Source organism: Lepus europaeus, chromosome 7 (assembly GCF_033115175.1).
Source record: "Lepus europaeus isolate LE1 chromosome 7, mLepTim1.pri, whole genome shotgun sequence".
Lineage (NCBI taxonomy): Eukaryota > Metazoa > Chordata > Mammalia > Lagomorpha > Leporidae > Lepus > Lepus europaeus.
In genome coordinates, this window is record NC_084833.1 from 65,406,224 (window position 1) to 65,433,407 (window position 27,184).

General features: G+C 50.5%; 1 protein-coding gene and 1 non-coding gene across 4 annotated transcripts in view; both read left to right on the top strand.

Annotated features, from left to right (window-relative positions):
* Positions 1–22,051, top strand: part of UVRAG (UV radiation resistance associated) — a 322,825-nt gene extending 300,774 nt beyond the window's left edge. For all 3 annotated transcript variants that reach the window (XM_062196734.1, XM_062196732.1, XM_062196733.1), the window contains one exon: positions 20,237–22,051. In XM_062196734.1, the coding sequence (XP_062052718.1) occupies positions 20,237–20,939 (703 nt within the window). In that variant the 3' untranslated portion in view covers positions 20,940–22,051. The remainder of the gene's footprint in view (positions 1–20,236) is intronic.
* On the top strand, positions 1,977–2,098 carry LOC133764984 (small nucleolar RNA SNORA26). Its single transcript, XR_009866547.1, has one exon. It is a non-coding gene; the product is annotated as a small nucleolar RNA SNORA26 (small nucleolar RNA).
* Positions 22,052–27,184: the final 5,133 nt, after the last annotated feature.

A 27,184-nucleotide genomic window follows, 5' to 3' on the forward strand; every position in this document is an offset into this window, starting at 1 on the left:
CAACACTGCTGCACTGGGGACCGAGTCTCCAGTACTTGAAATTTACATGACATATTCAAACCGTAGCAGAAAAAGAAAGCAAAATGACAAATACCAAAGTAGGAGAAAACTGTAGAATTCGATTTCTTAGGAACTTAGAGAGTAGTTTCCTTTCTTCTGAAATTTCTGTAGATAATTTACCTCTAAAATGTCTGTGGAAATTGTTCTTCCCTACTGCTTGACTGTCCCTCCCCTCCTAAAATGGTCATCTCCAGCCACTCTCAGTTGTGAGCTAAAGTGAAATTGTTGGCTTTCCAAGCATGGCTGCCCCATGGGCCTGTGGCAATAAAAAACTGGGACCTAGGTCTCTGGCACTTGATCCCCGAACATGTAGATTTGTGTAGGGCCCCTCCGTGCCAGCTGTGCCAAGCACATTAACAGGGATTGAACAATAATGTGCCATTTTATGATACTCTAATGAAAAATAGGCTGCCAACATGGAGGCGAAGTACAGCAAAATGAATGCCACAACGTGGTTCTAAGTGAAGGCCGCTGCAGGAAGCCAAGCTGCAAGTTACAAATCCAAACAGAGCCGGAACAAGCACTTCAAGCCTCAGAGGAAATCTGAGAATTGCCAAGAGCAGCCCGGGCTTGAGGAATTACCTCCCAAGCCTCTGCTCCTTAGGGCAAAGGGTAAAAAAACTCGGGCTCCTCAGGGAAGCTCTTACATCTTTTGTAAAAGAAAACACTTCCATTTCCCTGTGGTTGGTAGCGCTCACACACTGGCCCCTGCGGAAGCAGATTGCTGTATATTCTTTTCATGTCAGGATGTCAGACTGCCAGGATCAGTGTGTTCACTGAGTTCCTCCTCATGGTAAGCTTCAAAATATGCAACAGCGTGTTGTGTTGTGTTGTGTTGTGTTGTGTTTATGAGACAAGACTGTGATAAAAATCCTTTTAATGAAGTGGGTTTTTTTTTTTTCCTCCTTGCACATTACAGAAGCATCTACCTGATTAATCCTAACACAGCCTGGTTTTCCTCCTGAACACAGTTTGTGTTCACTGTGTTTGCTTGGGACACGGTTCTCGGTGACTGATGCCAGCTCCTTCCAAAAGAAGTCCCCCATTTCTCAAACGGGGATCGTTAACCCAGTATCATCACCACGCAACACAATTTGGAAAAGCCAAGTCTCAGCTTCGAGGCTTTGCTCTTGGATATTTTAGTGAAAAGTCACCGGAATGGCACTTAAACATTCCATTCTCCTTTCTTTTGCTACTCACTACAAAGTAGTCGGAGATTCAAGTTGACATGCACACCCACCGCTGATGCTGGCGCTGAGTTATGGTCAGGGAAGAATGTGCGTGCAAGCTGCTGCCTGATGGCTGCCAGTGAGCTGATGAGGTTAGAACGGAGTGGAGGAGACTGTGCTGTGGTTTCTCTGCATGGGCCATGGATGGGCCATGTGACGGGGCCCCAGCATCTGAGACAGTGCCTCCATCGCGTCTCCCTGCCTCAACTGACCTCGGCCATAACCCACCCTTTTCTGACCCAGGTCCGTAACTCTGACAAGTTCCCACTAACTAGAATAGCCTGCCCCTTCCTCTGTCCCATCCAAATGTTGCTCTCACGTCAATATCCAGCTCATATCCAACCTCACTCACTCACCAGGCACGGAGGCAGATACAGAGGTAAATGCGGACGCCCTCGGTAGCTTAGGGCCACTTCTTCCACCAGCCTTCTGAGCAGCGTGGGGCTCCTTCTGGCTTTTGGGAAGTAAACAAGCCATCTCTCCTGTAATATTCATGGAATATGCTCCGTGAGTAGCCGAGTAGGTCAGGGAGCAGTGGCCCAGTTACGTGGAAAGAGCACAGGCTGGGAACCCGGAAGCCAGCACTGCCATTTACTGTCTCTGTAAGCTGAGGCGTATTTGAACTGTCCCTGGATCTGTGATCAGGATGACAGTGCCCATCTGACAGTCCAAGTACACACCCCTCCTGTGTCCTCTTCCAGCTGGCGCGGTGCGCTAAGATGGCTGACACAGAAGGCTAGGGTGTGTCTCCATGTAACCCAGAGAAGAGACTGCCCCCTCCCATTTGGAGGCTGTCTGGAGTCACAGATGAACCTGGAAAAAAAACAAAATATAAGTGCGCAGTGTACTGCCTGGCTCTTAGGAGTGAGTACTCAGTAAATGCTAGCCGGGCCAGGTGTTTGCTGCGAGGTTGGGAAGCCTCGTGGGGTGCCTGCATCCCATATGGAGAGCCTGGGCTTGAGTCCCGACTCCACTTCCAATTGCTGCTTCCTGCTAATGCACACCATGGGAAGCAGCAGGTAGGGACTCAGGTGGTTGAGTCCCTGCCACCTGTGTGGGATACTTGGAGTGAATTCTTGCTCCAGGCTTCAGCCTGGCCCAGCCCACACCACCGGGGGACATTCGGGGAGTGAACCAAGTAGAGGGAAGATCTCTGTCTCTCTCTGCCTCTACCCTTTTCCCAAGTCTGTCTGCTCTGCCTTTCAAATAAAATAACAATCAAACAAACAAAAATTGTTTATGAATGAATCACTATTATGATCTCTGTCTTAAGTTTAATCCATTCTTTATTGTACTTGCTTTGTTTGCCTTTAAAATATAGTCATCAACAAGTAGGTATAGAATGGTTCTTTCCAAATTTTAAAATAAGGCTCATGCTCCCTTCTACGTTAATGGTACAAAATATTCACCATCTCCTTCTCGCTTTCCCCAAGTCTTTTGTCAGACTTTATGAAGCCTTAGAGATAAGTAACCTACAAATCTGTTTGCCTGCGATCTTTATTTGGTACCTAACTTCTAATCCAGTCCCCACTCATAGTTAGAAGTGCTTAATAAAAAACAAAATAAAACAAAAAACTCTTACTTGGAAAACGTTCCATTTCAACTTGTCACAACCCTGTGAAGGAAGTGGCGCTACTGTACTGATCAGAAAACCCAGACTCAAAAGCATGAAGTAGCTTGCCAAGATCACAGGGGGAAGTGGTAGAACTCTGTCTAGAAATAGAAACCCAGACGTGGCTGACTCTTGGCCCTGTGTTCCTTCTACCATACCATGATGCCCTTCGTGAGTTCATGGCCGTTCTGCTCCTTCTCTGCCCTTCCCTGCCTTCCATCTCAGCTACCTGTATCCTCACTCCTGTTACCTGCCACAGGGAAGCCCAGCAAGGTCACATCCAGAGCGCTGCAGACAGTACTGCGAAATGTTGGCAGCAGCTCTCAGGGGAACTTTCTGTGTTGCTTATCCCAGCATTTACCTCAAAAATTCAGGAAGCTAAAAGTCATCAAACTTTGTGAAGAATTTAAGACAGAGAAAATCGAAAATGATAATATATCTCAACTCTTAACCAAAGAAACAAGAGATCTGAAGAAGAAAGTTGACGGTTGTACAGTGTCCTAAAGCATGTTTGCCCATAGGATTTGTCTTCCTTGAATGAAATGTTCTTTTTTCAGAATAAGGTATGATAAAAGCAGGATATCCGAGCCATCTGGCCTGTCTTAACTCACAGAATGTTTTGTTCCAAGTTAACTTTATCTCAGTTGTAAAGGTAAAACTGTCACCTTCATAGAGCAGTGCAGTACGGAGGAAGGGGCACTGGATTTGGGATTCAGAAAATGTGGGTTCCAATTTCTGCTCCATAACTTAATTTTCATGAATAATTCTTGAGTATCAATTTTGTAAATAAAGTTGACATCAGCCCTATTTCCCAAGCATAGTTGTATGGAACAAATGAGATAATGTCTGTCAAAGTGGTTTATATACTAAAAAGAACTATACAAAGCATTAGTACGTATTATGCATTTGACAATTCATTCATTTACTGTCTCCTCTGCGTGACGCACTATGTGAGAGATGGGCAAAGAGTCAGAGTGTGAGATTTGCCCTGCCTTTGCCTGTTTGACAGTTGTTTAGTTTATCATCTAAATGAATAGATAAGATGAATTAAATATTTTGAAGGACATGACTTGCAAAAATATTCCTATATCCATTCTCATTCTCTCTCTCTCTCTCTCTCTCTCTTTTGGGACTTAGAATCTGAGCTCCAGCTTTAATGGACAGTCAGCTGCAGTGATGGAGGTCAACCTTGAGCTGCTCTTACGGCCCCAGTGGGCCACTTTTGAAGAGACTGAATCTGTCTCGGTGACGTTAGTGAGTTGGTGCGCTGGGAAGCGTCCTTGGCTCTTCAGCTACATGCTGGAATATGTCTCCAGATTCCTTCTCATGCTGAATATCGGGGAAAGCAGCTGTGGCTTTATATAAGGTCGTCTCACTTTAGTAGTAAAATCTCCAAATCTGCTCATCTAGTCTTCCATTCCTTTTTGTAAATTGAAATAATCAAGTCCAATGGCTTTAATGAGAAGTAAAAGAAGAAAATATCTAAGAACTTTGGCACATTTTAAGAGAAAAAATTTAGGATTTATTTATTTACTATTTGAAAGGCAGAGTGACAGAGATCTTCCATCTGTTGGTTCACTCCCCAGATGGCTGCAATGGCCAGGGCTGGGCTAGGCCAAAGCCAAGAGCTTCATCGAGGTCTCCCAGATGGGTGGCAGGGGCCCAAGTACCTGGGCCATCATCCGCTGCCTTCCTAGGCACATCAGGGAGCAGCATCAGAAGTGGAGCAGCCTGGGTGCGCACCAGCACTCTGATACAGGATGCTGGCATCGCAAGCAGCAGCTTAAAGCTCTGCACCACAACAATAAGAAAACAATTTTTCAGTAAATCTAGAATCAGTGAGCCAACCTGCTTTCTTTAAAATCAGAGTGTGTGATATGCTAGTTCTGCTTTTAAGCCAAACCGTTTCTCTTTGAAAATGAGGCAGAACCCAGCATTAAAAATTCCAAAAAAATTCACTTTGTAAAAAGAAAAATCTCCCCTCTTCTCTTCCCTCCGTCATGCATATGCTGAATTCAGAACTGAATTGTCAGGTGACCCCCGGGGGACGCTGGTTTGAAGCTGAGGTCGAGGAGCCTTGTCTTTGGGCCATCCAGAATGCTGCCCGGGGTGGCCGGACCAGACAGGATCCCAGGCTGGCACCCCGGGAGGGAAAGGCAAGCCTCCTCTGAAATAAGTGAAGGAGAAAGCTTTATAGGCGCATTGACACTAAGACAGCGATTTCAGAAGCAGCCTCCAGGAACCATCTTCTGGCCTCCAGACGGGAACACACCAGGCATGGGTATCTGCAGAATTTTAAAAGACCCTGGGGGACCAGGCTTCTCCCATAACTCACTGCAGAGTTTAAACACCCTCACTTCAGGAAATTCTTCCCTCGGCTTAACTCATAGGCCCCCTCCTGCGGTTACCACCCATTTCCGCTTTCTGCTGTCTCCAGTCGGGATGGGGAACAGCTGGCCGACGTCTTCCGTGCACTGACCCTCCGCTGTGCGGAGCCCCACAGCCACCGCCAGCCACTGAGGCTTTGAACCACACTGAAATCTCTTTGCTCTCTGTTTTTGTTTGCGCTGTACATATCTCTGTTTATGCCTTTTAATTTTAAAATCATATACGTTCAATGAGTAGAATTTGCAAGTTATAAAAACAGGCCAGAGAGGGGAAAACAATCACCCACAATCCAAGGGCAGAAGCCACCGTTGTGTTGTCAGTTTCCTAGGTGTTTCATACCTGAGAGATCATGCCAGCCACAGCAGTGCTGTTCAGGAGGAACACAGTGTGAGTCATATATACAAATTCATCTTTTCTGGCAGCCATGGTAAAAAATGGTTAAAGGAAACAAGTAAGTTCATTTTAATAGTATATCTTAATAACCCGAATAAAATCCAAATTATATATCTAAAATAATATCTCGTTCACTTGTGATAAACATTTTAAAAATTACTAGTAAGATATATTCCCTTGTTTCATACTACCCCTTCTAAATGCAGTGTATATTTTATCTTCACAACACATCTCAAGTCAGTCTAGTCATGTTTCAAGCTCTAGGAACCAATAAGCAGTTACTAGTGGCTATAGTTCTAGACAGCATAGTTACATAGTCTGCTTTTTTGTATAATATCACATATTAAGCATTTTGCTGATGCTATTAAAAATTTGAGCATCATTTTTAATGGCTATATAGTATTTCTTCCTTTCAATTTACTGTATCTCTGAACAGTTTTGTCTTTGCTTTTTTATATTAACTGAATATTTCTCAATGCATTGCCAAATAATTAAATTTTTTTTGGATGTAACTGATTAAACTCATTTATTCTTAAAACAGAGATATTCACTGAGAATCAACAGTGTTATCTGTACTGTAAAATTGGAAGATAGATTAGAGGATTTCAAGAAAGGAAAGACCAGCGCGCCCCCCCCCCCCCATACTCTTTCCAAGACTTGACTACACAGCCAGACCATACACACACTGTGGTTCATTCTGCCTGGAATGCGCTCCTCTCATTTCTTTTTTTTTTTTTTTTTGCATTATTAATAACAGCTTTAATAGTATACCAATTTAAACTGTTACATCGCTTCATTCTATCTCCCATATTTGTGTGGTTATTGTCATATAAATTATTATTTTTTATTATTAAACTTTTATTTAATGAATATAAATTTCCAAAGTATAGCTTATGGGTTACAATGGCTTCCCCCTCCCAAAACTTCCCTCCCACCCACAACCCTCCCCTTTCCCGCTCCCTCTCCCCTTCCAATCACATCAAGATTCATTTTCAATTCTCTTTATATACAGAAGATCAGTTTAGTATATATTAGGTAAAAATTTCAACAGTTTGCCCCCATATAGCAACACAAAGTGAAAAAAAAATACTGTTGGAGTACTAGTTATAGCATTAAATAAGAGTGTACAGCACATTAAAGACAGAGATCCTACATAATATTTTTTTAAAAAAATTAATTAATTTTCTATGCCATTTCCAATTTAACACCAGGGTTTTTTTTTTTTTTTCATTTCCAATTATCTTCATATACAGAAGATCGATTCAGTATATAATTAGTAAAGATCTCATCAGTTTGTACCCATGCAGAAACACAAAGTGTAAAAATACTGTTTCAGTACTAGTTATAGCATCACTGCACATTAGACAACACATTGGGACAGATCCCACATGGGATGTAAGTACACAGTGACTTCTGTTGCTGACTTAACAATTTGACACTCCTGTTCATGGCGTCAGTAATCTCCCTAGGCTCTAGTCATGAGTTGCCAGGGCTATGGAAGCCTTTAGAGTTCGCTGACTTTGATCTTATTCTGCTAGGGTCATAGTCAAAGTGGAAGTTCTCTCCTCCCTTCAGAGAAAGGTACCTTCTTCTTTGATGGCCCTGTTCTTTCCACTGGGATCTCACTCACAGACACCTTTCATTTAGGTCTTCTTCTTTTTTTTTTTTTTTTTTCTTTTCCATGGTATCTTGGCTTTCCATGCCTACAATACTCTCATGGGCTCTTCAGCCAGATCCGAATGCCTTAAGGGCTGATTCTGAGGCCAGAGTGTTGTTTAGGACGTCTGCCATTCTATGAGTCTGCTGTGTATCCCACTTCCCATGTTGGATCCTTCTCTCCCTTTTTGATTCTATCAGTTAGTATTAGCAGACACTTGTCTTGTTTGTGTGATCCCTTTGACTCTTAGATCTATCAGAGCCATCAATTGTGAACTGAAATTGATCACTTGGAATAGTGAGATGGCATTGGTACATGCCACCTTGATGGGCTTGTATTGGAATCCCCTGGCACATTTCTAACTCCATCATTTGGGGCAAGTCCGATTGAGCATGTCCCAAATTGTACATCTCCTCCCTCTCTTTTTCCACTCTTAAGTTTAACAGGGATCACTTTTCAGTTAAAATTTAAACACCTCTCATTTCTTACTGCACCCACCCCCACGCACACACACACACGTGGGCGCACACACACTCTGCCTGGTTGATCCCCACTTATCCTCAGGGCACCAGTCAGATATAGCTTCCTCTGATGAGTCTTCCAGCTTCTCCATTATAATAGACAAAATGTATACTGCACATAAAGCACGTGGCATTTACTGTCTGTATTCTCAGCTATCATGGAAACTCCTTAACGATAGGAGACTTATTTTCTATACGTTCCCTTATTCCTGGAGCCTCACAGACACACAGGCAGTAAGTGTAGATTTCAATAATGTCTCCCAGAGTATGTGTGGAGACGCAGATGGAGCATCAGATGGCAGAGTCATGAAAACTGTAGCTGTTCAGAGTGAGAGGGATCACTTCAGATTGCTGTGCTGAAAGAAGGCTCGGGGGCAGAGGGGACACTGCAGGTGGCTTGGGGAAGATGGGCGTACCTAAATGTGGGGGCAGGGAATCCGCAGAAAAGCTACGTAGGCACTCTCCACTGAAGAGTCAGCGTCTCTCGGGAGAGATTCTTCAGCACCTGTTAGGAAGTGGCACTCGACAGGCGCCCTTTGGAGCTGATGCACTGTACTAGATTCAAGAAGGCTTAAAGATAGGATCTTTGCCCATCAAAAGCTGGTGGGTTGCAGCATTGTTCAGACTGGGATGTTAAGAATAAAGCAGTTACGTGGGGAAGAAAGAAATGATCGTTGCTGCTTGCATATGACGTTTGGGTTCAGGCCCAATTTGACACAATTCCCTGAGTTGTTAAAGATCTTCTGATGCGATGCTGATCAGCAGTCCATAGTAAGGTCCCTCGTGAGGGCGAGAGCAAATGCGCCTGTCCCTGCAGACAGAAACTCCCTCCGAGCGCTTTGGAAGCACTGCCCGGCCCATTCCTGTCACCCTCGCAGCAGCCCTGAGAACCGGGGCTCACTTTGCTCTTTCATCTCGCAGATGGAGGACCTGAGGAGCTGAGGGGTTAAAATAACTTGAAGGTGACATAGACACCACGTGGGGGCTGAGATTTTAGCCTCGGCAGGACAGCTTTGGAACCCCTGCTTTAACCATCATACGGCACAGCCTCCCGTAACTACGCTAAGAATAAAGTGTTTTCCAGAAGGGATCGCTTGGCGTCTGGCAGCTCCAGCAAAGGAATCCCAGGATCACAGCCTTCTCCTGGTTCTCCTCACCGCTGCCCGACAGCTCCTCCTTATCTCACCGTAGACTCCTCTCCCTCTCCCTCGTCATAAAAAGCTGCAGGTCCTGAACGCGCAGCCCTTGGCCCTCTTCTCTCTGTTTATTTTTAGTGTTGATCTTTTCCGATACCAAACCTGTATTCAGGCTGCCCCCGTACGTCTTTGAGCACTGTTTCCCTTCCTGTCTCCTGTCCCAGTCACCCTAATCCTCAGTCTTCCGTGCTCCGTCTCCGCACCCGGGACCTCCATGCCTTGTGCCGGACTAGCCACGGAGCCAGGTGTGACCCTTGGTTCCCCCTTCCCTCTCACCCCTGTATCCAACCCTTGCAACTCCCGACCGCTTTCCCTTGCTTTGTCTGTTTGGCTGTATCTATGCATTCCCATTCCGGCCACAGCCCTGTCATCTCCCTGCTTGTGCACAGCCACCCTGGTCCCCTTCCACTCTGTTCCCCAGCTGTGGCCAGTGTGCACTGTCAGTCTCGCTCCTTGGCTCATCCACGCAGGCCCACACACACACACACACCCTTGCTTGAAACACGTGAATGACTTAATGACAGCAGAGATCCTGAGGGCTACTGCGTATCCCAGACTGTTTTCTTCTCCAGCTTCATCTCCTACCATATGACTCTGCTCACTGACCTCTGGGGTCCTCAGATACAGGGTCTTTCCCTGTTGTTGCTTCCCCCAGGAAGAGACCCACCCAGCAGCCCACACCTCACCTGCTGAAGAGCTCTGCTAGCCCGTCAAACCTTGGCCTTTGCTGGCCGCTTGTCTGTCGCCAGCCCTTTCAGGACACGCGTCCTCTCCTGTGGAACGTGTGTCACAGGTTGTCCTTTCACAGGCAGATCTGTGATTCTGCTTCCCATCCAGCTCCCTGCTAATGCTCCAGGGAAAGCAGCAGAGGGTGGCCCAAGTGCTTGGGCCCCTGCACCCACGTGGGAGACCCAGAAGAAGCTTCTGGCTCCTGGCTCCTGGCTTCAGCCTGGCCCAGCCCTGGTCATTCCACCTATTTAGGAAGTGAACCCATGGAAGGAAAATCTCTCTCTGTGTTCCATCTCTGTAACTCTGCCTTTCAAATAAATCTTAAAAGAGAAAAAAAAAAAAAAAGATTTATTTGTTCACTCATTCATTCAAAAGGGTGAGAGAGATCTTCTGACTCCCCAAATGGTACCAATAGACAGAGCTGAATTAGGCCAAATCCGAGAGCCAGAAGCCATGTGGGTGCCAAGGACCCTAGTGTTTGAGTCATCATCTGCTGCTTTCGCAGGCACAGTAGCGAGAAGCTAGATCAGAAGCAGAGGAGCTGGGACTCAAACCAGCAGGTACCCCAAGCTGCAGCTTAGCACACCGTACCACCACCCGGGCCCTTGTTCTGTTTTGTTTGTAGTTTTGGCCGTTAAGAGTTGATTGCTCCCAGGTCTCGAGCGCCATCCTGACCCTCCGTGGGGTCCCCAGGTATCATTCCTGGTGTCTCTTCCCTGTCCTGACAGGTTTTCTTGTATGCTGTTAGTTACGCTCTATAAATGGCATCAAGATGTGCTGTCTCGTTTCGACAGACCGTTTTACAGTCTCATAATGTCGACTGTGATTGCAATGCGTGCGTATGATGATTTCTTAACGTGAAAGCTGATGAGGGAAGTGGTTGACTTGGCCCCTCCCAGGCCCCCCCACCCCCCATTTGTCTCCCTGGAGAATCACTTGGTACTGCCCACCCCAGGGAGCTGTACCTTGAGACTGAGCTGGCCCCCAGGTGAGCCTGGGAGCCCTTACATCACACAGCCCGGGCAACTGGATCCTCGCTTGCTTATTTTGTCCTGTGCCTGTGGAACTTTCTCTTTCACAGGTTCATCTTTCCATCACGACTGAGCTTAAATAAAATCTGAAGGCTCCCTTGTTCCGTTACACCTTTTTATGCTCTGTTTTTATTTAGTCAGACTTTGGCAGGACCTCTTCCTAGCTGAGCCCGAGGGAGGGTGGCCGCTGGCCCAGGTTTCAGTGCGTGCTTCGGACCCAGGCTGGTTTCTATTTTTATTTTGTTCCGTGTTTTTGCTAACATCCAGCGCAGAGATCAAGCACTTACACTTATCTTGAGAGGGCCTGCCCGTGACCAGGAGCCTGGCATCCTTAAAACTCTTAGCCCGCCGCTACCTCCTGGGAGATAAGCTCTCACTGCTCGGTTCACTTGCCCCAGAGGAGCTCTGTGCTTCGGCTGGATCCGAGAGAGGGGCCAGAGAGAGAGAAATCCCAGCCTCAGCTGGATTTTGAAAGAGGATAGTAGCCTGATTTATGGAGGTTGTTGTTTTGCAAAAACTAACTTTATGTCATAATTCCTGAGCTGCCAAGAGCCGTAACTCTACCTCAGCTGCACCCTGGCAACCTGCTTTTGGCACTCCGTGCAGGCCTGTCGCTGCACTGCATTATTTAAGCAGTAATCTTTAAGAAGGTGAGAAACCATTATTGCTGTTTAGCACAGTTGACATGATATTGGCGCAGGGTCGCACCTAGCGCTTCAAACATTCCTGGTGGCCGTAAACCAACTTAAACAGCTCCGGGCCGAGCTCTCCCTGCCATGAGGTCATGGCTTGCAGCAAGGGGAGAGAGAGAAGAAGATCAAATGTTGTTTAAAAGGGCCTGTGTGTATGTGTGTGTGTGTGTGTGTGTGTGTTTCTCTTGAAGTATTCTTACTCCATTGAGTTGTGGCTGTAGATGTTGGCCAGGGTCCAGGCCAGGAGGATTTAGTGTTGCCCAGCTGTGATAGAGTCATGTGCCTCCAAGGAGATGTTCTGCGGGGAGGGAAAGACACATCTCTGAGGCTGTGAATTGAACTCTGCCCCAGCGCTCTGCAGCCTGAGACCTGGCAGCAGACAGCACAAGGGAATCTGAGAGAGCAAAGGGGCTGGGGCGGTTGCGAATAGTTCAGACTCTCTTGATGCGGGAAATCTGTACCTCGTTTTCCTGACTTCATTTTCCCCTCGGTTTCCACATTTACGTCATCTCATGGCAGCATGTATTTCTCTTCCTAACTGATGCTCAGAGTGCCTGGCGGTATAAGAAGTCCTACGGACGGTGTAGGCAGGAAGACAAAAGGAGGAGGTCAAGCCCCTCCTAAGAAGTACTCTCCTGATTCTCAGCCCCACCCCCGGGAGACAAGCAGAGGTCAAATGTAGGTGTTTGATAAAGCAGAAAGGCCCTGGGGACCAGGAGAGAGAAGGAAACTGACATTCATTTGGTCAAACTGGCCTGGCTAAATCCTAGCTTTCTACCCAGCGTCTTTGTGACCTTGGCCAAATTACCTGCCCACTGTGCCTTCGTTTCTTCATCTGTAAAATGAGGCGATGTCTCTAATCCTTGATAGAGATGTTGGGAGGATTCAGTGAGGCCGTGTGAAAGCTCCTAACACAGTGCTTCGCCCACGCACGGCAGGTGTTGGGCTGTCGGGTAAGCTGCCACTTGGGACACCTGCATCCCTTGTCACTGTGCCTGGGTGCAGGTCCTGCCTCTGCTTCCAGTCCAGCCGCTTGCTCACGCGTGTCCTGGGAGGCAGCAGGTGATGGCAAGAGGGCTGTGGGCGCTGCCATGTGGGAGACCCAGATGGAGTGCCAGACCCCTGGCTTTTGCTTGCTCACTGACTCCTTCTCTCTCTGCCTTTCAAATAAATAATCAGGTATTATGACACTTCAGGCTTTTTTTTTTTTTTTTTTTTTTTTTAAGATTTTGTTTGAGAGGCAAAGTCACAGACAGAGAGGAGAGACAGAGAAAGAAGTCTTCCATCCTCTGGTTCACTGCCCAGATGGCCTCAACATCCAGAGCTGGGCCGATCTGAAGCCAGGAGCCAGACACTTCCTCCAGGTCTCCCACATGGGTGCAGGGGCCCAAGGACTTGGGCCATCTTCCACTGCTTTCCCAGGCCATAGCAGAGAGCTGGATCAGAAGAGGAGCAGCCGGGACACAAACCAGTGCCAATATGGGATGCTGGCACCACAGGCAGAGGCTTAACCTACAATGCCACAGCACTGGCCCCTGGCTTTTTTTTTTTTTTTTTAATTTGAAATGATTGTCAGTTGCAGTTGTTCTATTATTAATGATTTATGGAGTGCCTACTCTATGCACTGAGAATGTTTGGCCTTTTAACCCTTACTGCAGTAACTGTTAACTCCACAGATGTTTTAGGGAGGGGGCACATGAAGGGTGGAGTCTGGAACACTACACATCGGGGTGGGGGTGTGGGAATCCCATTCTGAATCAGTGCTTTTGTACCGTGTCTTTTCTCGGTTCTCTTCTCACCGGGCAGGCTGGGGCTTCATGTAGTAAAAGCAAGAGACAGAGGAAGAGGAGAGGGCAGTGGCGGGGCAAGGATGGTCACAGAGAGCAAGCAGGGTTCTGCCGATTCCCAGGGCGGCTCCACGGCAGGGCACCTGTGGCCCAGTGTGACATACAGGTGCCCAGCATGCTCCTGTTCATTTAGGTTAGGAAATAGAGAAGTGAGGCTAAATTCATACAGAACAGTGAGGAACCAGGGGTTTGCAGACAACTGGAATGTACCGCCAAGTGTTCCAGAAAGTTCTGCCAGTCGCCCAGCAGTTGGGCAACAAAGGTGTTTGGAGCATTTCTACTTTTCCGGAGCCTCCCCTACCCCAGGCCCCCAAGGAAACAACGGAAATGGTGAATGATGTTTCCCTCTGGGCAGAATAAACCTCGGAGCCCATTTGGTACTTTTGCTCCAGAACTCTTTTCCACTGGCCTTCATTTTGTTTTTGCTTCTTGCAGTGGGCTGGGTGAGGTCAGAAGCCGAGAGGTGGGTGGGTGGAGAGTTGTTTGTTCCTGCCTGAAGCAGCCTGCTGGCTGGAGCAAACAGGAGCGGGCAGGAGACCTGGGTTTCAGTCTGTCCGCTGCCACCTTTTACCCTATGTCCCTTTTCAAGACACGACCTCAGCTTCTCCTTGGTCAGATGGGGGAAGGGCTTCTGCAATGAGCAGCCCGCGCAAGCTAATCACAACAGCAGCCTCAGCGACAGTGGCTGTTGCCATCAGGATGTGTGCCAGGCGTTCTGCCAAGGAGTTCAAGTGCATCATTCTGTGTCATCTTACCCCAGTGTCACGATCTGTTTTACAAAGCGCAACACTTCCCCCAGTAGGTGGTGATCTCGACCTTAAGTTGTAGCTCCGCACACATGGACTCAAAGCGGCAGGTCTCTAAGGCTCCCCTCCCCAGGCCGCCATCTCCAGCTAGAGCTGAAGAGATAAGAGAAGGTAACTGGCCGCAGTCAATAAGCACTCCCAGACCCAGAAAGCAATGAATCACTTCGTGCAGAGAGCTCCGAGAAAACGTGCTCCAAAGCCAGATGTAAGCCAGACAGTCCCCCTTGACCCTTAAACGCCAGGCCACTTGGCTTCTCCCTCGTCCTGCCATTATTTGTGACCCTAGGAAATCCTTTTTTACTCACAGCACAAGGTTTATTATTAAGTAATTTACAGTCCCTGATGTGGTTCAGTTATTCAACAGTTTATGCCATGTTTCACTAAACTATGGCCTAGTAAATTTGCAATTATGGGTTGTTGTTTTTTTCATAAATTCTTTTTAATTGTAGCATTAAACCCTGGATATCATGTTTCCAGACTGTACCTAAGCCAAGCGGGAGGAGACACCCACTAAGGAGAAAGGCTCAGGAGGAGTGTGTGTGCGGTGGACTGCTGGGCTCCCCCCAATTGCCTGATTCTCGGGCTGTGGACCCCCAGTCTAGTGCCTGGAACACACAGGGCCTCTGGGGGAGAGCGGAGCTGCAGCCACACCTCCCCAAGCACTCACTAGCTTGTAGTTGCTTTTGAAGAGTAGAAACTGTAAGTTTTCATTCCAACGTAAATGAGTACTGATTTCATTTGGTGAATAAGTTGTTAAAAATCCTTTAAGAATCAGTCAAATAATGAGTAAGTCTGAGTTCCAGCCTCTTACCTGAAGGCATCCTGCAGCCACTCCGTAATCAGCCAGGAAGAACTTTGGAACTTTCTGAGCACCCTTCCTTTTTGACCTATCATTTGCCGTGTTAATTGCACCTCTCACTTTTTAGGTAATACTAGAGCTAAAATGCTCTTTTTTATTGGCTTGTACTAAAATACCTAATGGGGAATCCTCTTTGAGACCTTCTATTAGAAATGAAGACCAAAGATGCTTTATTAAAAATGTGTTTTTATACAGACCTGCTCTCAGCAGTCTGCTTTTATAGTGAAACGAGGGAATAATTAGGTAAATTATGATATTGCATCCAGTGGAGCAGCATTTAGAACTGTTTCCCAAGAGGCTTTAATTACATACGCAGCAGGGTACAGAATTATGCGTGTATACCACAAACACAACTTTAATTTTTTTAACAAAATATATACACATAAAATCAAAGTTAATAGTAGTTGTTTAATGGATAGTAGACCTGTGAGTTGTTTTATTTTTATATAGTTTATACTTTTAACTTTTCTGTGAGTATAAATTATTGAAGTTAAAAAATGCATGCATGTAATGACATATTAATGGAATCACTTAATACTTCAGCTATTTGGAGCTTAGCTATCTTGAAAATCTGGAATGTAGCGAAGATCCTGGAAGTGATTTGAAAATTAATTCTGAGCAGTCCAAACCAATGTTATAAAATCTACAGGATAAAGCCCATTACGCCCACGACATCTCCTCGCCCCTCACTCAGATTTTGTCACATTTTGTGCCCCTAATCTGCACACAGTTCTCAGGACACCTGCTTTCTAAGAACACAACAAGGGGCCAGGCTGTGGCATAGTGGGCTAAGCCTCCACCTGCGGCGCCAGCATCCCATACAGGTGCTGGTTCATGTCTGGCTGCTCCACATCTGATCCAGCTCTCTGCTATGGCTTGAGGAAGCAGCAGAAGATTGCCCAAGTGCTTGGGCCACATGGGAGACCCAGAGGAAGCTCCTGGCTCCTGGCTTCAGATTAGCTCAGCTCAGCTCCTGCTGTTGTGGCCATTCGGCGAGTGAACCAGCAGCTGGAGGGTCTTTCTGTCTGTCTCTCCCTCTCTCTGTCTGAAACTCTGCCTCTCAAATAAAAAGATAAAATCTTAAAAAAAAAAAAAAAAAAAAAAAAGGAAGCTGGCGCCGTGGCTCAATAGGCCAATCCTCCGCCTGCGGCGCCGGCACACCAGGTTCTAGTCCCAGTCGGGGCGCCAGATTCTGTCCCAGTTGCCCCTCTTCCAGGCCAGCTCTCTGCTGTGGCCCGGGAAGGCAGTGGAGGATGGCCCAAGTGCTTGGGCCCTGCACCCCATGGGAGACCAGGAGAAGCACCTGGCTCTTGGCTTTGGATCAGCGCGGTGTGCCGGCCGTAGCACGCCGGCCGCGACGGCCATTGGAGGGTGAACCAACGGCAAAAAGGAAGACCTTTCTCTCTGTCTCTCTCTCTCACTGTCCACTCTGCCTGTCAAAAAAAAAAAGAAGAAGAAGATGAAGAATACAACAAGCCAGCAGCAAATATTTACAGAAGAGCAGAGGAGGAGCCGGCTGGCAGCGGAGAGGACACAGCAGGTCCCGCGGACCTCACTGCAGACCCGGGTCCTGAGGCGCAGGGGCCGCTCAGAGCCCTTCGTCTCCTCACTGTGTCATTCTGAGCAACACATGTTCAAGTCCATTGTCCAGTGTCGTCAAGAAAATAGCTTTTTTTTAATCAACTTTTTTAAAATTGTAAGAAAGGCTTCAATAAGAGTTTTTGAAAAGTTTGATCTCACATAACTAAAAATGGGAAGCAAAAGACAAAACAATAAAAGAATAAACCTTAGCTATATAGACTTCTTTTTTGTCAATCCAAAATATCTCATTCTCATAGCATTCTTAAAAGAGAATGTTTTATTGTAATTTTCCAATTTGTATCTAATACTGTTCTTACCTGAGTTCTCATAAAAATTTAAACAGACTGGAGAGTAGGGTCACAAAATCAGGATATCAGAATATATCCAAAGGGCCAGCTTTGTGGTGCAGTGGGTTAGGCCACCACTTGCCAATGCTGACATCCTGTATGATCCTGGCTGCTCTACTTCCAAGCCAGCTCCTGCTAACGTGCTTGGAAAAGTAGCAGAAGACGGCCCAAGTACCTGGGCCCCTGCTACCCACTTGGGAGACCCAGATGGAGTTCCAGGCTCTTGGCTTCAGCCTGGCCCAGCCCTGACCTTTGCAATCATCTGTGGAATGAACCAGCAGATGGAAGATCGATCTCTCTCTCTCTCTGTCTCTCCCCATAACTCCACCTTTCAAATAAATCAATTGTTTTGTTTTGTTTTGTTTTGCAGGCAGAGTGGATAGTGAGAGAGAGAGACAGAGAGAAAGGTCTTCCTTTTACCATTGGTTCACCCTCCATTGGCCGCTGCAGCCGGCACGCTGCGGCCAGCGCACTGCCCTGATCCGAAGCCAGGAGCCAGGTGCTTTTCCTGGTCTCCCATGTGGGTGCAGGGCCCAAGCACTTGGGCCATCCTCCACTGCATTCCCGGGCCATAGCAGAGAGCTGGTCTGGAAGAGGGGCAACTGGGACAGAACCCGGTGCCCCGACTGAAACTAGAACCCGGTGTGCCGGCGCCGCAGGCGGAGGATTAGCCTGTTGAGTCACGGCGCCGGCCAATCAATTGTTTTTAAAAACAAGAAAGAAAATACCCAGATCTCCACCTCTCAGAGCCATAGAATACACGTGCAAAATATCCCTGAGCTTGGATAGAGCCTGTGGGTGAGTGAGAAGGCTTGTATGATGGCATTTAGCTTGGTGTGTGCCGTGTGGTTGGCACTGAGCAGAGGTTAAATGTGATGTTCCCGCTGGGACTATCAGCGTGAGCTCGGGAGTCAGACCGAATCTCACGCAGAGGTTTCTTTGTGGGTCTTCGGCCTGAACAAACTCCGTGACCCACGGACCCGCCTACCAGGCAGATGCAAGGGTTCTGTGTGTACAGAACGCCTTCTGTGGTGCTCAGGACGTGGTGGCTCTGCCCGTTGTCAGGGCCGCGGGGCTTCCTCCTCTGTGCACAGCTGAGAGCTCTCCGGAGGCGCAGAGTCTGTGATGGCCGCAGAAATGCCGTTTTCTCCAGCGTCAGAAGCCCTGCTAGGCACGCCCAGGCCTGCTCCCCACGCTCCTGCTGCTGGCCCTTCGGGATCCCAGCAGATCAGGACGCCTGGCTGAGGGGTGGGGACGGCAGCCCCCGGGGCAGGGGGGAGTATCACGTCCCTCTCCCTTCACAGCCGCTCCCCTGGCCAGCGCTGCCCCCCTCCCACCAGGCCGTGGGGGCTCGGGCTCGCTCCCCCTGCTGGTGCCGATGCTGGCGCTGTTTGGCTGGGATTACCTGGTCAGCCTGCCAGGTCACTTAGAGAGGGACACTGCCGTCCACAGTGGTAAACTGCAAACAACAAGGAGGCCAAATGTGTAGCTCAGCCCGATCCCGTGAGTTTCATGAAAACCTGCGTTTGCTGTTGCTGTTTGGGAACTAAGAACGGTAATCTCCTGGTCTGCGTGCACCCCAGGGACCACCCCTCATATGAAATGTGATGGTCCCATGGTTTGGAATCCCTGTGATTGCCTTTGCTTAAGGCTAAGCCTTGCCTGGGTATCTGAGCCCACAGTTGTGATCAGGAAACTTGGGAGCCGCGTGGCAGGCTTGAGGCCCAGGGCTCCGCAGCAGGACGCCTGGGTCCCTTCTCTGGTGCGTAGCACTTGCTCTTCCTGCAGCTCGGATGCGCATTACTCCTGCGAGAGTGGAAGCTCCTGGGAGGCAGGCCTGCTGTGTCCCTTCCCACGGCCTTGGCCTCCCATGAGGCCTGTTTGCCGAGTGTGTCAAGTTTCAGGCCTGCCCCTGCTCCTGCCTGCAGCCCTCTTGCAAGCCCCTTAACTTCTCTGGGTGAGTTTCCTTGTCTGAAGAGAGCAGGCCAGCTGGGTCTGATGCTTGTGCCCCCAGCGCTCCGGGCCCCAGTCTGTTCATGCAGTCAGGCCGCGATGCACCGACGCCATCTTCGTCTAGCAAGGCCTCTGGCTTAGCCAACAGCGCCTGTGCCATGACCACCATGTCCAGGGTCTGGATGCTCTCTGCCCCGCACTGACAATTATTTATTACCACAGACTTGTGTACTCGTGCACACCCGACTTTCTGGACAGGGTTTCTGTTGGGACCAAGTACAATGATGTTCATGAAATTACGTCAGAAACTATACGGCTCTGTCTAGCCGAACGGGACTGTGACTGCCGGCCACAGACGTCTTCCTGGAAAGTTAACTTGGCCTCAAGGAAGGCACTGAACAGAAAGTGTCATGAAACACACGTGGCTGGCCTTCCAAAGGAGAAGTCATGGCCCGAGTTAATTTTTCGTTAACATAAATAAATAAATAAAGGCCCCTGACCCTCCCGCCCCGGGTCTCCAATACAAGGGGGTTTGGGTCTCAGGAAGGGGAAGGCCATGGCCCGTGGAGTCGCAAGTGACAGGCGTGGCCCTGGCCCTGCCTCGCGGAGTTATTGAACTTCCCGGCCAAATGCCAAGGACTGCTTCATGGGGACCAACTAGGAATTAAGTATGAAAGCGGAGACTGAGAATCGCGGTGCCCTCTAATGTAAGACGTTCACTGCATTTCTCCTGGTTTTCTTTCTTTCCACAAGGAATCCATCCAGTGCCTTCCCACCTTCCCCACATGCTGTGCTTTCTGTCCCCTGCCCCGCCCCGCCCTGGGCACACTTCTCTAACTGCACTGCACTTTGCATATTGGGCCTCACCTGGCTCACCTTGGTTCTTATCTTCAGACGCTAATGTTCTCTCCTGTCTTTGGATCCCTAAGGGCTTCCCGAGCTCTGCAGTGGAAAGTAACTTCTCGGGGGCCGGCGCCGTGGCTCACTTGGTTAATCCTCCGCCTGTGGTGCTGGCATCCCATATGGGCGCCGGTTCTAGTCCTGGTTGCTCCTCTTCCAGTCCAGCTCTCTGCTGTGGCCCAGGAAGGCAGTGGAGGATGGCCCAAGTGCTTGGGCCCTGCACCCGCATGGGAGACCAGGAGGAATCACTGGCTCCTAGCTTCTGATCGGTGCAGTTCTGGCCATAGCGGCCATTTGGGGGGTAAACCAACAGAAGGAAGACCTTTCCCTCTGTCTCTCTCTCTCTCTCTCTCTCTCTCTCTCTCACTGTCTGTAACTCTACCTGTCAAATAATTAAAAAAAAATAATAACTTATCGTTTCTGTTTGTCTCCTAGCGACAGGCATCACACCTCCAGCGCCATCCCTGTTCCAAAGAGACAGAGCCCCGCGTTTGGGAGTGCAGATGGAGGCTTCTCCAGGGCAGTCCCGTCCCCAGACAAAGGGCACCGCAGACGGGCCAGCTCCGAGAACGAGAGACTCCAGTACAAAACCCCGCCCCCCAGCTACAACTCGGCGCTGGCCCAGCCTGCAGCCGCCGCCCTCACCAGGGCAGAGGCCGAGAGAAAGGCAGCGGCGCTGTCCTCCTCCTTGGACACCTCATTGGACTTCTCCAAAGAAAGCAAGAAAAAAGGGGTCGACTTGGGGGACAGCTTGAATGGAGGCCCCGTGGACCTGAACGCTAGCCAGGAGCGAGGAGAGGGCCTCCCTGGGCACCCCGCCGCAGTGAATGGCACCGCGCTGGCCGGCGAGCAGGCCAGCCCCGCCGCCGCCCAGCTTTCTGGTGCGTTCCACCCAGCCTCGGAGGCCGAGCTCCGCTGCGCTGTGGAGCAGGCGGAGGAGATCATCGGGCTGGAAGCCACGGGGTTCGGCTCGGGCCACCAGCTGGAAGCATTTCAGTGCATCCCCGTGGACAGCGCCGTGGCGGTGGAGTGTGACGACCAGGTCCTGGGAGAGTTTGAGGAGTTCTCCCGGAGGATCTACGCCCTGAACGAAAACGTCTCCAGCTTCCGCCGGCCGCGCAGGAGCTCGGACAAGTGAGGTGAGGGCCGCCGCGGGACCGGCGCAGAGGCGCTGCCTGCGCTCACCCTTTGTGGGAGTTCTGACACAACTGGATGTGAGTGCAGCCGGTTCCTGGAGCCACAGGCTGGCTGAGCGCGATGGGACTCGGGTCAGAGCTCACTTGCAAGGCCGGCCTTCCAGGCCCCACGCGTGTTTGAAGGCAAGAGCCACCCTCTGGACGGAAGAGCTGCTCGCTCGGGTCCCTGTCCAGGTAGCCGTCTGTGTTTTAGTTACACTTGTACGTTATCCTCAGAGGGAAGATGATAATATATAAATAATATAATAACTCACCGTTCCTTTCTCACGAGCGCTGGCCGTCGCCGTAGTTCATAAACCGCTGGGGACATGGACTACGCAGCGATAGGTTTCTGCTATCTACTGCAGCGTCTGTGGTTGGTGGGGAAGAAGTGCAGTGGTCTTGGCCCCGGGCCCCTCTCCCCTGCCCCCCCTCCAGCCGTAGCCCACCTGTAGACCGCACTGCGGCCCCCGCCTGCCCAGGGGCTGGGCTGTGCGCCTGAGGCCTGAGAGTGTCAGGCGCGCTGGTTCTCTGACCCTGTCGTCCCAACGGTCCATTTCTTCTGGTCAGCCGTGACCTTCCACTTGCCCTGCCGAACCCGGGACCCAGTCCTTACATTGGCTGGAAAGCTTGCCTCTGGTGGACCCTAGCGTCCTGCCGTCAGAGGCCAGCCACGTCCCTGGGGGCCGAAATCTTCGTGTGGACAGATGCCGTGGGCAAAAGTGGGCAGTGCACTCACACTCGGCAGGCCAAAATTCCTGTATGTAAATCCCATGTTAATTTATTAAATTGCGGCAGAAGGAAGACACTGTGGAGATAAGAGCGGGCGCCGTGGGTGGATTCAGACTGGATGAGGCGTAGACTGCGATTGGCTGTGTGTGCAGTTTCATAAATATTAAATTCTGTTTTTGAATTCCAGTTGTCATTCCTGCATTCAGATCTCGTTTGCTGTTGCTTTATACATTATGTACCCAAGGACATTGCCTCAGGGTTGCAAACTCTTTAAGGAAAATGTATCTATATATCCATGTATTATAGAGAATAAACATTGATTACTTCACTTGACCTGACTCTGCCTTTCTGAAATTCCTCTCGCACCGCCGTCTCCTTCTGTGCCATTGTGACACGACTAGCCTGAACAAAACCCCACGGGAGCTCGGGCCGAGGGCCGCCTCTGAGCGTGCACCGTGTGTGAGACAGCGCGGGCAGCTCCCGGGGGGCCGTGTCCGGTAGCCGAACCGGTCCTGCCTAGCAACTCAACTCACCCCTCTCCTCAGCGGTTTCCCGTGGTCCAGGCGTTCCTGAGCCCCGTTCTCATTCACAGCTGCCTTGTGGAGCGGAGTAGTTTCCACGCAGAGAGCTCAGAACTGCTGCACAGCACACACACCCAGCTCTCCGGCCGCTGACGCTCTCCCTGGCTGGCGAGGCCATCCTCTTCCACGTGAAGGGCTGGGACGTTCCCACCTGCGAAGGCAGCTTCTTTGCCATGTGTGTTCCTTCGTCTCAGACTCGCAGAGGGCAGGGAGAGAGGCCATCTTGGATCCACAGCGTGCTGTGGGGTCCTCCAGGGAAGCACCAGCTTACCACAGAGAAGTTTGGAAGGCCGGTGTTGGTGTAAAAACAGTGGAAGGTGAGCCACACCCCTGTGCTGGGTGATTGCCCCAGACACAGGGGTTGCCCTGCCCGCCACGCCAGCCTCAAGCCGGGCACGTCCAGTTGCAGGCCCTGCAGCCTGGCTCGGGCCCCATACAGAGCTTTCAAGGGTACAACAGTCATCTCAGCTTCCACAGCACCGGCTGGGGGTCGGGGGGCTGGAGCCTGCAGCTGGGGGGCCAGGGCTGGAGCCGGGGGCTGGAGACTGCATCCCTCAGACTCCCCTTGTGGAGGCCCTGATTCTGGCCTCGTTGGCTTTCAGTGCACGGAGCCGGGGCCCTGCCCTTGAGTGTGCGCTAACCAGTAGTTCCCTTGACATTGGCCTGACCCACGCTGTCCAGAATCCCCACTGAGAGTCGGGGTTTGGGGCTTTCATCCGGGTGTTTGGGCAGTTTCTACCATGACCTGGGTGGAACCTACACTATTGCGTGTCTCCAGGAATAACTGGTCCACATCTTCCACAGCTACAGGCTTCGTGTTTTCCTCTGCTTAAAGTGGACCAGCCCATAGTATGGGATCCATGATCTGCTAATCTTTTTACTTAGTCTTGTAAATCACTAAAAAATGTAAAATGTGCTCGCCAGATGTAAGTTGCTCATCACTGCGCATCTCTGAACTGCCGAGAACCCTTTCCGTGTTCATGTAGCTAAGGCGCTTCTAACAACCAGCAAGCGCTATCAAATGAATACATTGGATTGTGTTTTCTCTCTCTACTTCCCATCATAACTGCCTTAGAAATTCCAGAGGTTTTTTTTTTCCTTCAGAATATTAGTTTTGGAAGATTGTATCCAGCTCTGTTTTTTCAGCAGTTCTAATGGTGCCCATTTATCCTGACCTAACCGGTTATTTAAATAATTTTTTAAACCCCCACCAATAATAAGTGGCATGTGAAACTGATCTGTTGGTAATTGGAAGAAAACTCAGCATCTGTATTTATAAAATAAAATTGATTAGTATTTATTTTGAGAGTTAAACGTGTATGTTATTTCCCTGCTATGTTTAAGTCCTGTCTTCATTGTTTTGAATTTCACATTGAACCTGGGTTAACCATGAAGCCTTGTTCTTAAACATCGGCCGGCATTCAGCACGTTCTCTCGTTCTCTGCTCAGGACACCGGGCTAGACAGAGTTAATAATGCAGGGGTTAATAAGCCTTCACCTGTGCCACAGCTCTAGGGGGCCGCAGGTACATTAGCAATTACTTACAATTGGGAGGGGTAAGATTCTGTGATGGACAGATGCACCCCGGACCCTGGAATGCGGATACAGCTGTTCCGACTCAACAGCCGGAGGTTCTGCAGATGAAAGACACTTAGGAGTCCACATTCTGGATCCAGAGAGCCGAATGTGGCCAGAGGCAGGCAGGGCAGGTGTTTGGAAAGCAGCCGGCGTTGGCCGAAGAGAGGTGAGAGCAGGGCACTGGGGGAGGGACTTCCGGTGCCCAGCAAACAGATGTGGGTGAAGGGCGTGGCCAGCCAGTAGGTGCCCTGTCAGGGCTCCAAGGCAGAGAGTCACTGGACTGGATCTGAGTAGTGACCAGCAGCCAGGCTGAGCTGGAGTCTGGTGACACCTGCCTAGGGTCACCTGTTGAGTCTGGTGAATCTTCTTTGCCGTTTGTGTTGGAAGAAGAGAGGCGTCGCTGGGCCCGTGATGTGTTCAGGGCTCAGTGGAACCGGGCTGGCTGAGGGCCAGAGTGCAGCCGGCACCCGTGATTCACACCCCCTGGCGATCGTTCTCGTCTCCACACCAGGGAGCGATGCCCCGGTCAAAGCGCAGGGCCAGGAAGAACCGCCGCTGCCTCATCGTGCAAAGCCGGACAGCATCCTGCCCTCGCCAGCTCGCTGTGTCTGGGGCCCCTGCAGCTCGGCCCCCTTTTGTGCTGCAGGAGGCCCCTTCGCCGTGACAGATGGAAAGTGTGCCTGACCCTTGTCATCGGGCCTCCAGCTCTAAGTGCTCAGGCACTGCCACTTAACCCCTCTGGGGAATCCCCCCGCCCCGGGGGCGGCCAGAGTGTTGGAAGGGAGAGCCGTGGGATGATCTTTACAAAGCACGATGCACAGCCAGGGGAGTGACTCACTCGAGGGGTTCTTGGGTGTCCTAGTTGTCAGACTTCGGCGGGGTCCCTGAAACACAGAGGCGCTGAGGATGTGCCCCAGACGGGGCTGCTCACGGTCTTGTGAAAACCTGAGCTCTACACACAGGGAGGTGTTGAGCTGCCTTGGGGGTGGCTGGCGTGAGCACGGTGCTGAGAGCCTGAGAGCCGGCCTGGCAGCCTGCGGAGCCCAGCCCTCCTGCTAACAGCCGCCCCGAGCTGCCCAGGCGGCCTCCCGGGAAGCACGCCCTCCTCCACTCTGGCCATCTCACCGCATGCCGAGCCAGTGCCCAGAGCTCCTGATTCTGCTCAAAGCAGATAGTTTTCTATTTCTTTCCTTTTTCTGCATCCTCCAAGCACATCTAATTACAGTTTTGTAGGTAGACAGCTCAGCCTTGTGGATTTTAAATGAATAAAACAAATCCCAAGGCTATAAAATAATTTCAGCTTGTTAGAGGCCAGCAGTGTCAGCATTCCAGAGGAAGCACAGTCATGGATCTGGATAACAATGGGGAAGACTGGCAGTGGGGAGATAGCTGTGGCCAGGCCCAGACGCGGCTCCGGGCCACAGCGGCAGGTGCACATCCTCCCAGCTGTTGTGTCCACAATGGCCCCCGGCTCCCCCATTCCCAATCCAGCTCCTTGCTATTGTACCCGGGAAAGCAGTAGAAGATGGCCCAAGTCCTTAGGCCCCTACACCCACGTGGGAGACCCAGAAGAAGCCCCTGGCTCCTGGCTTCAGTTTGGCGGAGCTCTGGCCATTGTGTCGCGGAAGCTGGAGGAGATTATGAGACAGGAGGACACTGGGAGGAGCCAGAGCAGCAGACAGGATGAGGGAAGGAGCCAGGTCCCAGAGAAAATGGGCAGGGGAATGTGGGTGCGGCAAGCAAAGGCAGGAATGCCTGGGGCCGGGGGGAGGGATGCTGTGGGCTTGCCCACCTAGCTCCTGCTGGCTGCCAGCCTGGGGTGGGGGCCTGATTGGATGACTGTCCAGGGTACAGGCCAGGGGCATCATGACAGTGGCTTGCAGCTCCTAAGCCTTTTGGAGGCGCTTCCCGAGGTTTGCGGGACGGCACTGGCTGCCTGCCCCCACTTCCCTATGGCTGGAAGAGACCCAGATAGCCGGCACTTCCCCTGCAGCTCCCACGGTCACCCTGGGGCCTCCAGCCCACATTCTCTCTGCACACACAGGGAGCTGTGTGAGACGGTTCTCACCTTCTAAGAACTGTCACATAAAGGAACGCGTCAACAGGTACTTCCTTCTGTTAGACACCTCGCAACCACAGGAACCGTCCAGGTTGGGGCTGGTGCTGGGGCCGATCCAGCTCCCTGATAATAGCCTGGGAAGCAGTGGAAGATGGCCCACGTCCTTGGGCCCCTGCACCCACGTGGGAGACCCGGAAGAAGCTCCTGGCCCCTGGCTTTGCGGCCTTGGGCAGTGAACCAGCTGATGGAAAATCTCTCTCTGTGACTCTGCCTCTCAAATAAATAAATAAATCCTTAAAATAAGTAAATAAATAAAATACTTTAAAAACCTGGAAAATGCAGTCAGAGAAATCTTGAAGGAGGGGAACTGCATGCAGGCAGCCCGTGTGCAGAGTGCCCATTTCACAGATGAAGCAGTTGAGGCCCAGAGAAATTAGGCAGAGTCCCAGAACTTGCGACTTGAAAGCAGAGCCCTGGAGTGGTTTCTCTGCAGGCCACATTCCCTTCGTTCATTCTCCCGCCAGCACTGATTGGGTGCCCCCTATTGCTGTGGCCCAGGCTGCCCCAGTAGTGGACAGTGCCCAAGGGTCTGCTTTGTCCAGAAACCTCAGGCAAGCCTCCGTGAGGGCAAGGGTCAAGTCTGCCTGTGGCTGCCTTGGAGCAGGACGGAGCGTGGCCTTGGGTGGGCGGGTAGAGTGCCGAGGGCGGCCTTTTTCTGCCGACCATTCGGGCCTGCTAGTGTGGGTGATATAGGGTGGGTGCCACTTTCAAAGTTGTCATTACCATAAGAAGTGCGCCTGACCCCTCTGGCTGGCCGCCTTAGACTTGGTGTCTGCGCAGGCCACCCGCGGCATTGATTTGGATGTCCCCGGGGGTGGCAGGTGTGCCAAATGTCACCTTATTTCACGCTGTCCTCAGCCCATTTCACCTGCTGGCGGAAAGCTCTGGTCTCACTATGGCAAGGCAACTCCGTCATTTCTTTCCTTGTTTAAAGTGTATTTATTGGGACTAGTGCTGTGGCGTAGCGGGTAAAGCCACTGCCTGCAGTGCCAGCATCCCATATGGGCGCCAGTTCAAGTCCTGGCTGCTCCACTTTCTATCCAGCTCTCTGCTGTGGCCTGGGAAAGCAGAAGATGGCCCAAGTTCTTGGGCCCCTGCACCCACGTGGGGGACCCAGAGGAAGCTCCTGGCTCCTGGCTTCAGATTGGCACAGCTCCGGCTGTTGCAGCCAACTGGGGAGTGAACCAGGAGTGAACCA